This window comes from Pipra filicauda, unplaced genomic scaffold (genome assembly GCF_003945595.2).
Source record: "Pipra filicauda isolate LSUMZ 115617 unplaced genomic scaffold, ASM394559v2 scaffold46_size3722508_pilon, whole genome shotgun sequence".
In the NCBI taxonomy this organism is placed as follows: domain Eukaryota; kingdom Metazoa; phylum Chordata; class Aves; order Passeriformes; family Pipridae; genus Pipra; species Pipra filicauda.
In genome coordinates this window covers 1,568,240-1,586,253 of record NW_024104609.1, presented here as the reverse complement: position 1 = coordinate 1,586,253, position 18,014 = coordinate 1,568,240, and the positions used below count along the sequence as shown (strand labels likewise).

Here is an 18,014-nt window from a genome sequence, read left to right as displayed (position 1 = left end):
TCTGTGCAAAGCCCAGTATTTGAATTTCATGGTGCTTTGACTTTATTCTTAAACTTAATTTGATTGTAGCCATTTCTTTATGTTTAAGAACAATAAAGGCCTTTCTAGCATCCCTTTGGCCTGTGCCATCCCTTCAGCTGAACTCTGCCGTGTGCACGTTGTCTCTGCCAGCTGCAGGTCTCAGGTCTGTGGTCTTCCAACACACAGCCCTGTGTTCCACATGTTTGCAAATACACCTGGGTGTATTTGGTGACACCTGGGTGTCACCTTGGGTGCCACCTGAGATTTGTGTACCTTCACTCCCTGGGTATCTGTGCTCAGAAGTGCATAGGGGGTAGTAGAGCCTTCACTAGTACAACTTCTAAACCTACAGTTTGCAGGGAGGTGTAAGATATTGCAAGTATTTGAGTAACAGCTTGGTCATTGTACTTGCTGACCCACCTCTGACCTGTTACCTTCATCATCATCGTCCTGTTTTTGAGTAACTTCAACCTGCTTTTGGCAGTTTTAGCAGAGCAAGGAATCACTTCACAACTTTCAAATTTGACTCATGGAATCAAAGTCCTGGCCATGAATTTTAGTTATGGTAATCTCCCCTTTCTCCACTTTCCTTTCTTCAGTTTGTTAGAGTTTCAACACATACATGATTCTGTCATCCAGCAGCGTTCCAAATGGAGCAAGACTATTTAAACCCTTGGTTGCTGAAGTAAAATACATGACTTTATGAGCAGCATGGGGAATGCTGGATTCACCTGTTTTGTTTCACTTGAGCTTTAAAGTGCCTGTTTACTCACAGTATGTCTATTTTTGAAAGAAGGTGCAGACACTATGGTGACAGTTGCCTTAGAAATGCATAGAACAATACAGAGAGGAGTGCACCCACAGGCAGCCAGTGCTACTGTCCCCTATCCCTGTCCACAGGTGCAGGGTGACCAGCTCCTCATCAATGGGATGAGTTGCTTGAGCTGGATGGGGTGCACCCCACCAGTCTCATGGCCAGGCAAACTCCAGGCATAAAAAGCAAAAGAAACATCTAAATCGCTGAACATCTCACAGATTAAACACCATGTATTGCAATTATAAGGAAAAGAAAAAAAAATCCATCCTGCTCTTTGGGGATTAACATTCAGTGACAAGCTGTAAGAACCATCAGTAAGAGTATTGATCCCAAATCTATCGTGGGGTGTCTGCAGGCCCAGTTTTAAAAACTACAAGCTTAATGTATTGCATGTATAAGATGTTGATCTTGAGAGCAACCTGAAGCATTGACTGCATTTTATTACACCTAACCCTCGTATTTATTTACATAATAGATTTGGATGGGAAATATCTGTCTCCAGTGAAGTATGTGAATTAAAAACACAAAAACTAAATATGAGCACTGGGAATAAATATGCCCTGGCTTGTGAGTCAGGTGTGCGGTCCGTGGGAAGGGCTGTGATTAGCCATTATGTATGTCCTGCAGTTCTTTCTCGTCTTACCAAGATGAGATTTTTATTTACAAGGCTCCCTTTCTGTAGCTGCAGTTACATTAAGTTTTGCTGTAGTGGTGGAAGAGGCAGGCCCGTTAGCTGCACACAGATTTACTGTGCGAGTTTAAGCTAATGGATACTTATCAGGCAGGCTGTATTTGGTGATCGTCCATCATTTGCTCATTAAACAGTGTATCTAAGTGATTCTCATTTCCTCCCTGCCATGTCTGGAAAGGAGGAAACTAGACACATTACGATGGAATATTAATGTCCTGGAGGATTTAGCCACCCATAATTAGATCTCCTTTGCATAAACCTGCTACTGCTACCTTATTTTGTTGTTTGTCTTGTTCTCCTTAATCACCTTCACATCTTTTTCTGTTCCTAACGATCTTTTTTTCAGTTTCCCTTTGTAATTCTGTCCCATTTGTCTCATCCTTCTTCCTTTTTTTTTTTTCCTTCCTTTTTTCTTTTTTGTTCTTTTCCCTGACCTAGTGAGCACAGCAGTCTGGGTTTCCCCACTCCTCCCTCCTTCACACAAAAAGGCTGACTTTGCCAGCAAAACCCACAGTCTCTGCCAAGCCCTATTACTGACTTTGGAGAAAAGCAGCTAGAGAACTTGTGCAAATTTAGGCTCTGAACTAGCTAAATAAGCCATGTCAGTAAACCCTCTTGTCTTATTCCCTGGCCTGCTGGCTCATGAAAGGACTAATATATAACGGTCCTATTTAAGGTGGAAAAAACCCTTCCTGGCCAAGGGCCATCGATGGCTGGATCAGCTGTGAGCTCAGGAGAGAACAGGGAGGTGGCTCTGGAGCTGTGAGCGATTGTGCCAAGGACCATGCACTGTTCCCATGGGGGATCCCGTGGTTAGGGCATGGGTGAGGAATTTGCCATCACCTCTCTGGGGATGCCCTGGTGTCCCTGTGCTCCTTACTACCAACCACCAGGGAAAAAAAATGGCGAAGTATTCCCGAAGCTAAGTGGAAATGATCACGCAAACAAGCAAAGTGCCTTGTAAACATGGGGAGACCTGACAGGAATCCTCTCGCAAAGTTGACTTTCCAAAGGGAGTAAACTGGCTCAAGTGGCTGGTATAAAGCACACCCAGCTGCTTCTGCCAGGTCCCTTTTTGCTCCCCTGAATGTCGATGCAAAGGCACCAGTGGGATTTCCCTTTCCTTTTAGCTGCGGGGTACTGTAAATGCATCGGGATACACTCACAGCCACCTATTCTCAGCAGACTGGCAAAGCCCCTCAAAACTTCCTATTTTCCTGCTGAATGTGAAGGTTTCCCTCTGTACAGGGGTGGGAGAAAGCCCCAGCTGCTGACAAAGAGCAGCCTGGTTCCTGGAGGGCGGTGAGCCCTGGCTCGGGGCCGGCTCTGTGCCCTGCAGCGCTCCCGGGCAGCGGCTGCAGCTCTGCCGCAGCGGCGCTGCCTCTAAAAACAAACGGGGCTGTCCTTCATCCTGCTCCTTCCCTCCTTCGGCAGGTTTTTGTGTCCAGCAGACTTTTGTCTCACCGGTATTAGGAGATGGAGAATCTGACAGAGAACATCAGAGCAGGAGAGCAGGAAAGCCTTACACCAAACTGGGGGGTGATCTGAACAGAAGGGTTTAGCTGGCTTCTGCTCCAAGTAGCCATTTCCAAACCTTTGCCACTGCTAGCTGTGGTAGCAGTTCTGTGTGCTGTGCAGAGCTGAACCTCTCTGGGCAGCAGGCTGAGTGGAGCAGAGGTATTCTCCTCTTTCAGTTTAAGGAATGAGCCTATCTGCACCTCTCCAAAGAACAGAATGTAGATGTGTGGGGAAAATACCAGGCTATTTAAAGTGTAAAGGTTGTTAACACCCTTTGTGCTCCTGCCCTGCCAAGCAGCTGGAAACTGAATAATTTACAATCCTCAGCCCCCAAAGTTTGAGCATCCTCAGCAACCTTTGAGTTTGTGGAACTGGAAGCTGCTCTGCATTTTGCAGGATTAAGAGCACTGTATGAAATCCCAGGCTGCAAGTGCTGTGGGATGAGTGGCGGCAGATGAATGGTGGTCGGATGGGGCTGTTCTGTGTCCTACACTGATTTGGGAGTGTGTAATTTCATGTGATGGGAGGGACGGAGCGAAGGCTGGGTAGGACAGCACGGAGATGTGTGTCTGAAAGGTGGTGAAGGAGCCTGAAGATTACGGAAGATCACAGAGCTCCTGTGTGTGAGTACCTACAGCTAGGGCAGGGAGAAGATGTGATTAATGTGTGACAGGCTTACAGTGCGGATTGGTGCTGGAGTATTTCTCTGGAGGGAAGGCTGTGAGTCTTGACACGTACATTACAGCTAATACACAGGAATTGGTGAGATTTCCCCAGGTTTATCTGAGAGCTTTCTGTCACCAACAGTCTGACAAAATCCTCCAAAAGTGGCACCAGCATTTTGTGCACTCAAACTATTTTGTACCTGGTGTTTTCACCTGCTGACAGGTGAGGGATGACCCTGATCCTGAATGCAGCGCTTGGTAACAGCCCTGATTCAGGAAGGTTCCCCCATCAGCTGGGGAACTTGCTTGTAAGCCATTGGATTTCATAGTAGTTTGTCACACTGTCACAGTTCCTGACGTTTTAGTTAGCATACTATGGCATTTTCATATTATGGGAAGTGTTAAACTGGTCCTTGTGGTCCTTGAAGCCTGTGTAATAGGATAAGGGAGCATACACATGCCATCTGAATTACTGAGGGGCTGTTGCTCACTTGTAAAGCTTGATTGCATCTAGAAATCAACATTTGGTGCAGAAGCATCTTACTTTGATAAGGTTAACTTCTTTCCTGGGAGTGATAAAGTGTTAAATAAGCACTGTGACTGTGAATGGAGTTCAGGTAATGGTAGCCCCATAAATAGATGTTCCCACTCTTAGGGGAATGGATGCTGAATCCTTTCAGAAGTTTCTCTGAGCACAAAGAACTGAAATCTTTGAGCCTGCAGCACTCGTGACCTAGCAATTAAATAAACCTCCTTGGAGAACATCTGAGACAAGCGGGCAAAATGCAAATATTTGGCGTGTGCAGGAGTGCTGGATTGTGATGTTACTATTGCCCACAGTTCTTCCCCATGTCAGCCCAGTTCTTGATCTGTCTCTTGCATTTGGGCCCCACACCCAGTTGGAGGAGAACACAGGTCTTCTCCAGGCATGACAGCAGTGAGTCCTCCCTGTGCTGGGGCAGAATGGGCAGTGGAGGCAGACGTGTCCTCCCACTGTCAGCAATGACCTCCCTGCACCAGACCTCGGGTGGGCAGTGCACAAACTTAATGATCTTTTGAGTTGACTAACAATAAAAATTTCTATGCTGCCAGAACAAACCTATTCACAAGTCAAACCCAGCTGTCCTGAAGGGTTTCAGCTTCATAGATGCCCTCAGATTTCACTGAAGACACAGCTGTTACAGCAGGCATGCTCTTGGGTGAGTTTCCTATAACCATCCTATATTCATCACCCTGAAGGATGCAGCTAAAGAAGTGTCTCTTTTTTACTTGCAGTATTTTATCTCTGTGTGCTGGCAAATACTATGGATCATTTACAAAAGAGAAGAAAAAAAGTTAATGCTTTAAAAATAGAAATATAGTGCTTCCAGTGTGGCTATCAAGGTTTAGTGCTTGACTTTGAAACTGTTTCTTGCCCATTTTTTTTCTAATAAACTGCATAGTGAATTTGGCACCAAGAGCCACGCCTACCCCCTCTGTTGGTGCAGTGTGTTGCACTTTGGGTGTCACTATGTCAATGACACATGGAGCAGAGTAGGTCCAAACTTCTGTCCCCTTGCTGTATTGTCTCTGTACTACTGAAGAAGTAAAAATACTCATTTCCAAAGCATTTTAAACCGATTGTTTGGATGGATGGAGAGAGCAGACAGAGACCAGAGTAAGCGTGTACTTGCATAGCAACTTCTGTATTCCAACCATGGCTTAATGTGTGGGCACACTCTGTAATTTGGGCAGAAAATAAGGTGAGCTTGTAAAGGAAAATTGGAAGAATCCAACAAAAAACCCATGTGAAGTGCACATGTGGACATTCTGGCCAAAGCTTAACATCAGTGATTTTGTGTGTCTCCATTTTCAGTGCCCAGTATGAAATGCCTCCAAAATGTCATGAAATGCTGTGCCTTCACCGTTTTGTCACCAGGACTCCCATAAAGTAGTTAGAACTGATACGAGATCTCTAGTTGCTTTTACAATTGCGGTTCTCAGTCTTGAATGGTGCTGCTGTTTCCTGTGGGAATTTTCCCAAGCTGCAGAGTGTTTCAGGCACGTGGGTGGCTCCTGTCCATGCTGAACATCAGCCCTGTGGACTCGTGTGTTCATACATTCAGAGTGATTAACTAGCACAGATGGAAGTGTCTAGTTCTTGACTTTGGTAGTTACAAGTGTGTCTGGTGTGTCTCAGACAACATATTTTCCTGCTAATGAAATGGGAATTATTTTACAGTGTATTTTGAGAGTAATTGTGTTGAATGCTTTGTACCTCTTCACTGGCTTTTTTTGCCCAGTGTCACAACTTAAGTAACGGCATCCACAAAGTGAATGTTAATACACAGTGTTCACTTGAGCCAATCTAGGTTTCAAGGAACGATGACAAAAACATTAAGAAACTGAAAAATCAATTTAAGTGAATTACTCCCTGGCTAATTTTATGGACTATGGGTGGTTTTGATTTGGTTCTCAGTAGTGAGACCTGGAAATCCCTTCACAGCTGTAGCAGCAAAATCTCTTTTGGACCCACTCTGCCCTTCTAGGGAGGGCTGGCCAAGCCCTAAGGCCGTCCCCAGTGGGTCTGTCCCCAGATGGGGATCTGTGGGACTCCTCTGCCCTCCATGCAGAGCATCATGTCCCCACATCTCCAACCAGCCCAGGAAAGCTCCTCCTGCTTCCCTATGAGTCCAGCAACAGAGATGTGCAACTGAGAGCGAATTTTAGCTGCAAATGTTTGGTGTCAAAGTTGGCTTTGGGAGGAAGAAACCAATTCTATTTCCCACTGACTTCTGTGGCTTCTGCTCGTTGCCGAGGCTGAGGTAAAGCCAGCAGTGACACCACTTCAAATGCTGGCCCCTTAAATAATAATTTATATCCAGAAGATTAAGGCTGCCACAGAGGAACCTCTCAGCTCTTGGTTTTATGCCCATTATGGAGAGGGAGCAGAAGCACATGGGATTAAGTGTCTCCCTACATTTACATTTGGTGTCGGTGACAAAGCCTGGTCACCTATTTTTTTGCTTCAGCCTCACAGGCATCCTTCCCCTCCAAGCCTCTGGACCTTCTTAATCTCATGGGTGTATAGTCACAATCTTTCAACCTTTTTTTTTTTGATGTGGCTGCTTTTGCTCCTTGTTTCTCTGCCCACTGCCTGGCTTGGTGGGTGGATGGATGGGCAGGCAAGGATCAGGTGCTTGGGTCAGTTGATACAGCCACTCCTCTTGGAGTAAACTTGGCTGTGACGTTTCCTTACAGTTTATCCTACGAAAGATGATGTTTGCTTAAAAGAATTACAGAAATTAAAAATGAAAAAGCAAAGTGTTGTGAGGAGCAGCTGTGGGGCAATGTGCCTGTGCCTAAGCTCCATCCCCCCAGCCTCCTCTTTCCACTGGGATGCAGCACTGTCAGCTCTGTGGTGGGTCTGTGCAAATAGAGCGGGAGAACCTGAAACCATGACTGCAATAACATAAAGTGAATTTCAGTGCCGTCGTCTTCACGTATATGTTCTCTGTCCCCTTTTCAGTCATTAGGGAGCAAAGCAAATTAATGCCAACAGAGGCTGATTCAAACCTTTGCCCTCATTTAAGGGATTCCAAAAACCGTGGTTTTGTTACGTGCTGGAGCCAGCTGCCCTACAGCAGCTCAAGGACTGGAGCAGCCTTCAGTGTTTAACCAACATGAAAGTCAGTGTGTTGCTAAAATTGTCAGTGACCAGTGCTGATCCCATATACTGCTCCTTGACTAGGACTGAATTTATCGCCTTTATGTATTTTTAGCAGACCGGTTTCTTTTTTTTAATGTCTCTTTCCAAGATAAAATGTAAAGAAATAAAAAAAAAAAAAACCCTCAGCATAAAAGTAGTAATGTAGAAAACTCTCTAAGCAAGACAACCAAAAAGCAGTCAAGGATAAAATAAAATTAAAACATTCCACTTGTCTGTTTTGAGTAAAGTACATGAATTTCTAACTTAGCTTATTTAGTTTTGGAGCAGAAACCTCCCAGATGTATATAGATTTTGATGTTAAAACCAGACATGCATTTGTGTTAGAGTGAAATGGTACTTAGAATAACTATGTCCAGAGTTTTTCTGTTACGAGGTGGGTCAAAAATGGAATCAAGATGGTGGTTCAGAGAACACAAAATGGTAGGTGAGCCCCTTGGAGGGAGCAAGTGTGAGCCAAGCTGGCTCTGCCATCGTCAGGGAATAGGACTGATAATGCCTTCAATAAGCCTGTAGCTTTGCCTCTTGTTTTTCCTCTGTCATTCTGGAATTTAATATTATGTGACACGGCCTCTATGCTAACACAGACTTTGAAAAAAGTATAACCATGTCTCAAGAATGATTTCTCCAATGAGGGGGCTGAATTCCATGTTCCTCCATTAGTAAACATGCAGACTAAGGGAACCGGAGCTGTGCCCTTCTGTGGGTTTATGGTTTGAACATAAAAATACATTTGTCAAGGTATTGCCTATGTAAATTATATTCTCTGTTCCTAATGCCATATGATGTCACCACTAATATCAACCTGATAGATAAGCTTACAGGATGCCAGAATTCCATACTGGATTGGGGGGAAAAAAGAAAAGGGACGAAAGCATAAAATCGAGACTCTTGTGATGCAAATGTAAATATTCAGTTGACGTAATGGCTGGAGCAGGTTCCAGGCCTGAGCATATAGGGTAATATCTGGTCAACAGGGGCTGTGCTTGTGGCTTTGCAATATGGTTTGGGTTTCAGTTGCAGATTTCAATAGAATGTGTATTTGAATCCAGCATAATGTAGATAAAATGGTGAGAGATTGTCCAGTCCATGGAGTAGATACTTTTAATCAGAAAATAAAGACCTGTGATTTAAATTTTTTTGGTGTCAGGGTTTGGTGACAGAATGGTGATGGTGACCAACTTTTGCAACTCCAAAGAAGAATTTGTGCAGTTACTACTTTAAAAAGGCCCAGGCTGACATTACTAAAACTGCCACTGATTTCAGTAACAGCAGGATCAGGCACTTGCTTACCCACCTTGTTGTTGTCTGTTCTCTTAGTTATTTTGAAGAATGTAAGAATCAAATGATGTTTTATAATTCTTAACAGTCAGAAGGTTTTAGCTACATTACTTGCAAGTACTGAGCACCTGGTTCAGACAGCTTTCACATCAACAAACCTTAAAAGCAGTTATTTGTGACTGCCATATCACAGAACGTGGTTGTAGATCATAATAGTATTTTTTAACTCTGAAAAAACCTGAAGATATCACTAGTTTTTGAATATGGCTGATATGTTAGTATGTTAGAATGATGTAAGTCAGGCAATTTTTCCTTCACAGGACAGTTCTTTACTATGATCTTTTGAAACATAAATTTCAAAAACAACCTCTGCATTTGCAATGGCATTTTGGCACGTGCAAGTTGTTGTGAATATACAAAATTTCAAATCTGAGTACTTAGCAGTTAGTGGTATTTAAACCTCTATTAAAATTTCACGTGAACGTACTGTTACCTGTTCAGGAAGAAAACTGCAAACACAAATCCCATATTTAGGTTAAAAAGTAGGGAAAAATCTCTTTACTAAATTTCTACCTTATGAATTATTTTATAGAAAACAGTGAGTTCTTTTTTAGCAGTGCAGAAGCCTGTTTTAATACTTAATGTCATAGTGGACCTAGTTTTCTAATGACTTTGCTTTCCAGTTGGTTTGTTTTAGCAATCACAACTTATTTTTGTTCTTTTTCAGTTGAAGAGGGTGAATCTTCAGATTTTGCTTTGACCTGGGACTCGTCAGTGACTCAATCAGGTAAATATTTTAGGTTCTTCTGATTGCAAAAACTGCCAGAAAGCTGCCAGGCTTTTTACAGGAACTGTATTTTGTATGTCACATTCCTGTCTCAAATCCAAGACTACCCACTGCAACACAATTTTTATATCAGTTCCATATGGTCAATAAAATCTATTACACACAGAGACTAATATACTCTTATCCTCCAGAGAGCCATTCTTTCTTCTTGTGGGCACACTGAAACGGGTTGTGATTTCTCCAGTATAACCACTTTGAAGTTTTCTGCAATGGGCACTGTTACACATTCATTCCAATCTAATTACATAAAAGCTGCTTTAATAGGAATTTTAAACCTCGGTCTCAACTGGAATGTGCGTATTTCTCCTCTCCAAGGAAATTGGAAAGTACTGTCAGAGCTGGAGAATAAAAGTGGTACATTGCCATGGTAGAAAGGCAAAATTTGAACGAACTTTTGGTCTGCTTGACAGTAATATCACTTAAACGTGTGTCTGGGGCTTGTTCATCTGTGGTACATCGATAATTTGAATAAAAAGAGCCTCAAGAAACTGAACAGGATAAATCAAGTTTGTCTGTGTAATATGTATCGATAACGTAAATGTGAGGTTACATGTCAGAATAGTTTGTGTTCAAAGGAACTAGCTACATCTCAGTCACTGTTCGTGCCCTGTGTAAAGATATTTTACTGTCTTTAACATTTATGAGATCCCAGAATATTTTTGACTCTGAAGCCACTAAGTCTATTTCTGTGCTCTCTCCACGTCGGACTGTGCAATGGTATTCTCTTAAAAGCTCACCAGCAACGTGAAAAACAGCTCGGAAACTGAGCAGTAGTATGAAAATTAACAATGGTGCTGCATTCCTGGTTAGGTGGGTTTTTATAAAAGAGTCACAGGGAGACTGGCTCACAGGAGAGGCTTTCTTACTGAAGTGAGCATCTAGCTGGTCTCGAAGGCACAAAATGCCTTTGTGTGGCATTTTGTGGCATTTCCCTTCGCACCGACCGCGCTCTCAGCTGCACTGGGTGCATCTTCTCTGGGTGCTACGGCTGTTCAGAAGGGTTTGTGTTTTCACTAGTCTCTGATAGCAAATATTGCTGCTGCTGCTGCAAACCCCCAGCTGTGATGTCGAAGGCCCCTTTGTGCCTGGAGCTAACGGTGCATGAAAAGAGCACTCGCCAGCTCTCTCGCTTGACCTTCGTCTCAAGCAGCAGCAGAGCGGAGTTACCGGTGTTATCTATCACAAGTCTTGAACTGTATTAAAGTCACAATAGGCTGAGGTTCAAAACAGTAACGAAAAACCATTTCTCTGCAGAGCAGGAGTTAATTTCATATTTCTGTTGGTATTGGTGACTATGCCTTAAGTAAAAGACTGCAAAAGGCTTTTTCCAAATTAGTTTGAGTCTCCATTTTTCTTCATTTGCTCCCACAATTACAGTTCTCATTCAAGATGTTGGGTGTGGGATAAAATGTATTGTATGCATGATTTATGGCAGCTTAAGGAAAATGTGTGCTAATTGGGGGATTTTCCTCTTAATGCATTTAGTAGCTACAGATGTCAATCTTTTATGTTTATAAAGATGCAATACAGCATCCTATCAAGACAGGACACAGTGGATGGGACAGAGGTTGCAGGCTGGAATATGATTGAGGAACTGCATAGAAAAAGCTCAAAAAGCCAGTGGTGGTGTGGCTGCGTGGAGTCGCTGGCTCTTGTGTGGTGCCTCCACAGCTATATTCAGTAACTGAAACCAGTCCCTCAGTCCCAGTGTGCGAGACTTTCATTATGTTCTTTTATGATCTTCCTGTTTGCATTAGCTCCAGTAGTGTGATGTTGAAGTTCAATAAAGGGTGAAAAAACACACTTCAATTTCTTGTTTCATGCCCCTTCCTTCCCTGGCCCAAAATGACAAAATTGCCTCCCCTTCCTTGACCCCCCCCAGAAAAAAAAAAAAAAAAAAACAACCAAAAAGCCAAACCTGGGACTTGTTAACTCTGAAACTTTTGCCAGATGTTTCAAATTAACATATTTCTCTCCCTTCTTCTCCTGTATGTGTTTGTACATCTCTGTGTGTGTGCAAACACATACAAAACGACTTCTGAAAAATGCTGTTGGCAGTCTGCACAGCTGCTGTGGGCTGGGGCAGTGGCAGTCCCAGGATTGGGTGGTATATAAGGACTGCAAGAGCAGGTATACTGTAAACTTTAAACTTTTAAAAAGTATGTATTTATATATTTATATTAGCAAAATATTTATGTAGGTGCATCTGTGGGGAAAACGAAGAGCTTTTGCAGCTGTATTTATTTGGTTCATCTAACCAGTGGAAGCTATACTGGAATTTTCTTTGTGAGTACGAGTTGAATCTGCAGCCATGGGTCTTGTCCAGGTAGCTGTGACAACCATCTGTCCTCAGTGTTTGTAGGTGCAGAGCACAATGTGCCAAACACGGGGGCCCAAGCTCTGTGTCTCTTGGTGGGGCTTCTCTGCTCCTGACGTGTACTGAAGGTGTGTGGTCTGTGCATCCATGACTGGACTGTGGCACTGAGCTGCTCATGGGAGCTGCTTAGTGCAGCTCACGGAAATTTGGCAGTGGACACAATGGCAACAGAAATCCTGTGCTCAGATGGGTCTGTTCAGTGATGGCTTAGTGCAGGACACCATCCTTCTTCCTGTGGCAGAGTGTGTGCACAAATTGCTGTTTGCTCTGGCGTAACTGCTTGTTCCTGGTAAAAACTCCAAAGGCAAAACGCTGTGCAGGAATCCAACCCGTGGCATAGCTGCACTGAGGAATTTATTCCAGTACTTTAAATACAACTAGAAATAGTTGTATTACTTTTTTTTGTAATAACCACAACTTATGTGCGTACATAATAATCTAGAGAATCAAGAAAACATAGAAAAGGCAGAGGTTGCCCTTGCACCAGGGTGAATAATCTGGGTATCCACCAGTGCTGTTTAACAATGGGCATATAGCGAATTTCCTTCCTCTTCAGGTCTTGTAAACATTTTTTTCCTTAATGTAAAAGGAAGGAAAAAAGCTTTCCTTTCCTCTCGTAATCAGAGGGTTTAGCTTGCTGTCAAATAGCACATCCAGTAGTGTTTTGCTGTGTAAGAGGCAGAGATGTTTTCTGTTCCAGAGAAGTACAGCTGAGTTCTCCTTCCCCCTGCTTTTCCCCCTTAACAGCACGTGCAGCCCTTGCAGCCTGTCTGTCCTACTCTGAAGGTGTCAGAGGGGGTGGACTGGGCAGGGCTGTCAGGGGGCCAGGCAAGCGCCCACCTCTGCTTTTCAAAAGGGTTTTTGGCTGCTTTGAGGCCACGAGGAAAATAAGATTCAATACTTGCAAAGCAAGGGTCTGGTCAGACAATGCTGCATTGCTGTTACAATACATCACGAGGGTATTATCTTGAGGAGTAACAAGGGACATTTTAAAGAAGTAAAAAGTCTTACCAAATATATAGAGAATTTAAGGCATTTTAAAGACCTATGAAAGCATTTTATATGGGGGTTGCTGGGGAGTTTCTCATTAGCCTGACTGTGAGGCCCCAGGGAATCTTGGCTGAATTGTCTGGGGCAAACAGAGCAGATTCTGTCTTCTCCTTAGGAGCCTGCAGACCTAAAAGCCTAATTTTTTTGTGTCTGCTTTTGAGGTAACTGAAGGTATCTTTTTTTTCTGTGCAGCTACATTTTACAGTACTGATCAGGAAAGAGTTTGGGAAACAGAAAACTGTGAATCGTGGCCTGAGTGCTGAGGACAAATGGCACTGACTGAGTCTCTGTGCACATGTGTTTGCAGAGCATGGGGGGTTCTTTGCAGTGTTTGCGACGGGAAGGGCCCCTCCAACACAGTGCCCAACCATCCCTTAGCACACAACATTAGTGTAATTCAATTGTAACGTTCCAGAAATCAAAAAAATAAATTACAGGTTGGTATTCTCTGCTTCCCCCATTAGCTCCAAATTTCCTGTCCCTGCCGCCGAGCTCGCTGCAGCAGCTGGGCACACGTGTGAGGGACACGTTAACACAGCACAGCATGGGAAAAAAAAACCCCACAGCATTTTAAGACACAGATACTTGATGTTTTTCCATTAAGATTTCTCCCCCATGCTTGTTTTATACAGTACACTACTGTAGGATTTTTAATTGCTTTCTGCAATTTGTTTTAAAGTTTCCCTCCTTCCTGGAGGAAAAAAAGAAAAGAAAAGGGGAAGCAGCAGCTTTTCAGAAATGAACCACGAAATAAAGGAAAACCACTCTGTGGTCACTCTTTTCCCCCTCTTTTCTGTTATGCATGGCATCTCCCAGCTATGTAAATCAAAATTTTCACTTGGTATCTCCAGAGGAGGAACATCTTGACACAGTTTGGATACTTATTTTTTCCTCAGGGCTACCAGAGCCCATGCTGGGGTGTTTGTAATGCCATCTCTGCTGCTCAGGGCTCTCCCTGCCTGTTCCCTCCTGGTTGTTCCCTGTGTTGTCCTCCACCATTGGTCTTCTGATCCTGGTACTGCATTGTCTGCTCCATGAGCATTGAGGGTTTTTTTCTCCTCTAACTTTTCTGTAGGGTTGGGTTTAATTTTGGCTTCCAAAGCAGCAGAATGGATGAGAAAGCTGGGATCTCATGAAGCAAGCAGAGACTTGCTGCTGAGCGAGTATTCATGTGTTAACTTTTCCCCATTTTCTGTTTATTGCAATAAGCTACAGAAAATGTGTTCTCCTTCCTCACCTTTCCCCTTTGGGAGGCCTGTTTTGGCTTCGGGGGCTGTTGTCCCCTCAGCCGTTCTCCAGCACCCTGGGCTTGCATGATCCACTGCCTGGAGGCCACCAAGACCACCATCCTCACCATCCCTTGTGGTCTCCCAGTACCCAGGGCTGTCCCTGCCCTCTGCTCATGTCCCCCTGGCAGCTCCCACAGAGCCCCAGCTGGTCCTGCTCCAGCCACATGACCCGCTGGGTACGGGGAGCAAAGCAGGGAGTTCTGGATGAGAGAGACTCCAAAGCTCTTTTTCTCTATTTCTACATGTATTGTATAATGTGTCATTGGACTTCTAAATGCAGAATGCTGAATGAACCCTTCCAAACACTCACAACATGAAATTCTAGGATCTCTGCTGCAGAGAACTGAAGAGGTCGGTCACAATTCAGTGGGCATTAGAAACATGTTATTTTGCAAGTACTCTGAAATTACCTGTGCTGAGTGCCTTCACAAGCTCAGACATCTTCTAAAAGCTGATTTCATTAGTCAATCAATATGAGAAGATTCTGATTAGAGTGCATAAGGATTTCCAAAGAAACAAACCTTTGAACTTAGCAAAGAACTTGAGAAACTTTGGTAACTTTCTTAGTTGGGTATTTTTTCAATCTACTGTGAGATGTTTGATCTCACCTGGTTGGCTTTCTTACAAGTGACATCCTTGTCACTGCATGGACCTGCAAGATGCAGCCCAGTCAGTATAGTCTGAGGCTAAATATCTGCTTTGGAAGCATCCAAAGCCCAAATAAATGCAAACTAGAAAAAAAACCTGGGGAAGTTTGCAGCTCTGGTTGCTGCATTCCTTATTTATTCTCATTTGAACTTTTATTTTCCTTGGTAATGTGTAGATTTTTACGATGTTACACTGTAATGTATCCTTTTAGAAGAGAAAGTAAAAAAATAATTCTCATTTCCTTGTCATAAAACTTAATTTTTAACATCAACCTTTTACTTATAAATACTAATTTTTATGTAGATGTGTATATATATATTTAAGAAAGTACTTTTGACAGTGTCTTTTCAAACAGAAGGTGAAGTGATAGAAAGTGCAGGATAACGTGGTAGTGGATGAACATCCAAGACAGGTGTAAGATGTTTTTGAAGCTGGATCATACAGAAAGAAGCAATACAAATAATTATAAACCCTTCCCAGATTACTCTGTTTGTAGGAGCTCAGGACACAACTCTGCATCTGCAGCCACAGGGGCTGCCTGTGAGCAGGTCTCTGCTCCCAGCACTCGTGGGATGTGGGACATGGTGCTGCAGGAGGAGGCTGTTGGCTGGAGTGACAGGGGGTCCCCAGAGGTCCCCAAAGTCCAAATGACATCCCGCAGCTGTAGCACCTTCAGGGACAGGAGGAGTACAAGCGGAGGTTCGCGGTGGTGTGCGGTGCAGCACAGCCGACACACGCGCCTGTCACGGGAACAGCCGCCCCGCCGACCTGCTGAGGCATCTCTGGGGGTGCAGCACCATAGGTGTTCCCCTCTTGTTTGGGGAGGGAATCTCTGGCAAGAAGGAGCGATCTTCAGATGTGAACACAGCATGGGTGTCAGTATTTAAATTAGAAGCACACACCTGTGTATTACGGCGTTTCCTAGAAAATACTTACTATTAAAAATGTTAATTGGGAAAATTATAGCGATAGCACAGAGGAGGAGAATTAATTTCCATGGTGAAAGAGGCGAGGAAAGAAAAGCTCATTTCAAAGTGAGCTATCGAGTGCTCCCCCTACCCCATCACGCTCCTGTTCCCCGGCTTCTTAAAGACAATGTATGCTGGAAAGCTGGTCTGTTGGAAGGAAGCTGAGCAAGTGTGGTGTATTGCAGTGTGTCATTGACGTTCCCGAGCTTCTCAGTGCCTAAAGGAGTGCTCCTCATTGCTACAAGCAACATCTGTAAAGGAGAGGATTCCTGCAGGCTGCAGGATCACAGCCCCTGCCTGGCCATGCTGGCAAGGGGCCGTGGACTGGTGTGCACTGGGATGCCAGCAGTGCATCAGGACTGGTAGTGGACAGCAATGTTTCAGTAAATCTGGGAGTATCTCTGGGGTCATCAGGATAACCTCATCTGAAGTCTTGTAAGCTTGATGTATCTGCTGGTGTGGGGCTGCTTTGGATCTGGGGATGTTCCCATAGGGTCTTGTGTCAGGGGCATTCACCACCGACATGGATGGTTGCATACTGATGTATCCTTCTGGGGTGGGCAGGGGACATCCTCCACAGGTTCGTGTCCCTGTCTTGCCAGTGTTTTTCTCCCTAGGACAAAAAAAAAAAAAGGTGTGCCTGTTGGCACTTTATGTGCTGGGAGACTGTAACGCTGTGTTTCATTTCCTTGCATTGACTGAAGGCACTTTCATGGGTGGACCCTCAGGTGCAGCCTTCCTGGCTCTCCATCCCTTGTTTGCACCCGGGTCTCTCCCAGGTATGAACATCCTGGTGGAGGATGCTGCCATTGAGCTGGAGGGAGCACCCTCCATCTTCTTCGTGCTCCTGCTCTCCCTTCCTGTGTTTCTTTCAGTGGTGCTACCTTGTTCTCCTGTGCTGCCCAAGTGAAGGGCTGTGATTAGATGAACATTTTCTGTGTTTTTAGGTAAAAATTATATCTGTTGTTTACAATAGCCTTCAGGGACACAACTAGCAGTAATGGGCACAGGAGATGCTAGGCTGAACATCAGGAAACATTTCCTGGTAGTGGGATCTAATAGCCTGGTATTATCTCCTATCACTTCAGTCATTTACAAACTGGACTGGACAAAGTGCCTGAAAATACACTGTAGGAATGGTCTTACATTAGCAGAGGGACGGATAAGATCACCTGATAAATCCTTCTCATCTTTAATTTATCCAATTCTGCTGCACTCTGGATTTGCTAATCTGCAGATTCGAGGATAGAAGCACACAGAATGGTCAGGCAAATATGCTTCCTAGAGCTTATTTCAGCAAATATTTTTATGTAGGATCTCAAAGCACTTTGCAAATGCTAATTCAGCCTCCCAACCTAGTAGGAAGTCTTCCTTGTGCCCCATATCCGTACTACTTTGTCTTTGCATCATGCAGTGTGCACTGTCTGCAGGTTGACCTTCCCAAAGGGTTCTGGCGTCAGAACTGATGGGCACTTGCCAGCCTATCTTGCTTTGAGCCATTTCTGCAGGTCAGTGGCTTTGCTTTTCCAAGTCTGCCTTGTCTGGCTGGTAGGAGTGAGGGAAGCTGAAACCATGCCACTACAGGGAGCCATTGCAGTGGGTTTTACCTTTGTAAAAGCAGACAGCTGAAGAGTTGAAGGAAAGTCTCCTGGTGAACAATTTCTTTGGTTTTCACAGAAACTTGTTCTCCTTTGACTGGTTTATACTTTGCAGTTGTAACTGGTAGCTCAAAGCTCCCAGCCTGAATAAATGTAGAACAGGAATAGCAGAATATATTACATTGGCCTGTTGCTTAAACAAGAAAAATCAATAAAATATAATGCCACAGTGGTGGATCCCCAGTAATCATTCTTCTTGAGAAAAAAACAAATTGTGCCAGTCGTGAGAATGGGGTTTTATAAACAAGGTTGTAAAAGAAGAAAAACAAATGGAATAAACAAGCTCCACTGCTTTGCATTCTGGGTTGTGTAAGGACAGTGATATGAAACTCTGCAGTGAGAAACTGCATGAAATTTATGATGCTTTGCCCAAATAATCTTTGCTTATTCAGTATGGGAAACTAGAATCATTTGGGTTGGAAGGGACCTCTAGTGGGTCTTGCTCAACATTGACCTGACTTGTAAAAGTTTTGTAACC

The 18,014-nt window shown here is 43.9% G+C and overlaps 1 protein-coding gene across 2 annotated transcripts in view; it reads left to right on the top strand.

Annotated features, from left to right (window-relative positions):
- Window positions 1-18,014, top strand: part of ZNF423 (zinc finger protein 423) — a 229,895-nt gene that overhangs the window by 32,709 nt on the left and 179,172 nt on the right. For both annotated transcript variants that reach the window (XM_027732387.2, XM_027732393.2), the window contains one exon: window positions 9,427-9,486. In XM_027732387.2, the coding sequence (XP_027588188.1) occupies window positions 9,427-9,486 (60 nt within the window). The remainder of the gene's footprint in view (window positions 1-9,426; window positions 9,487-18,014) is intronic.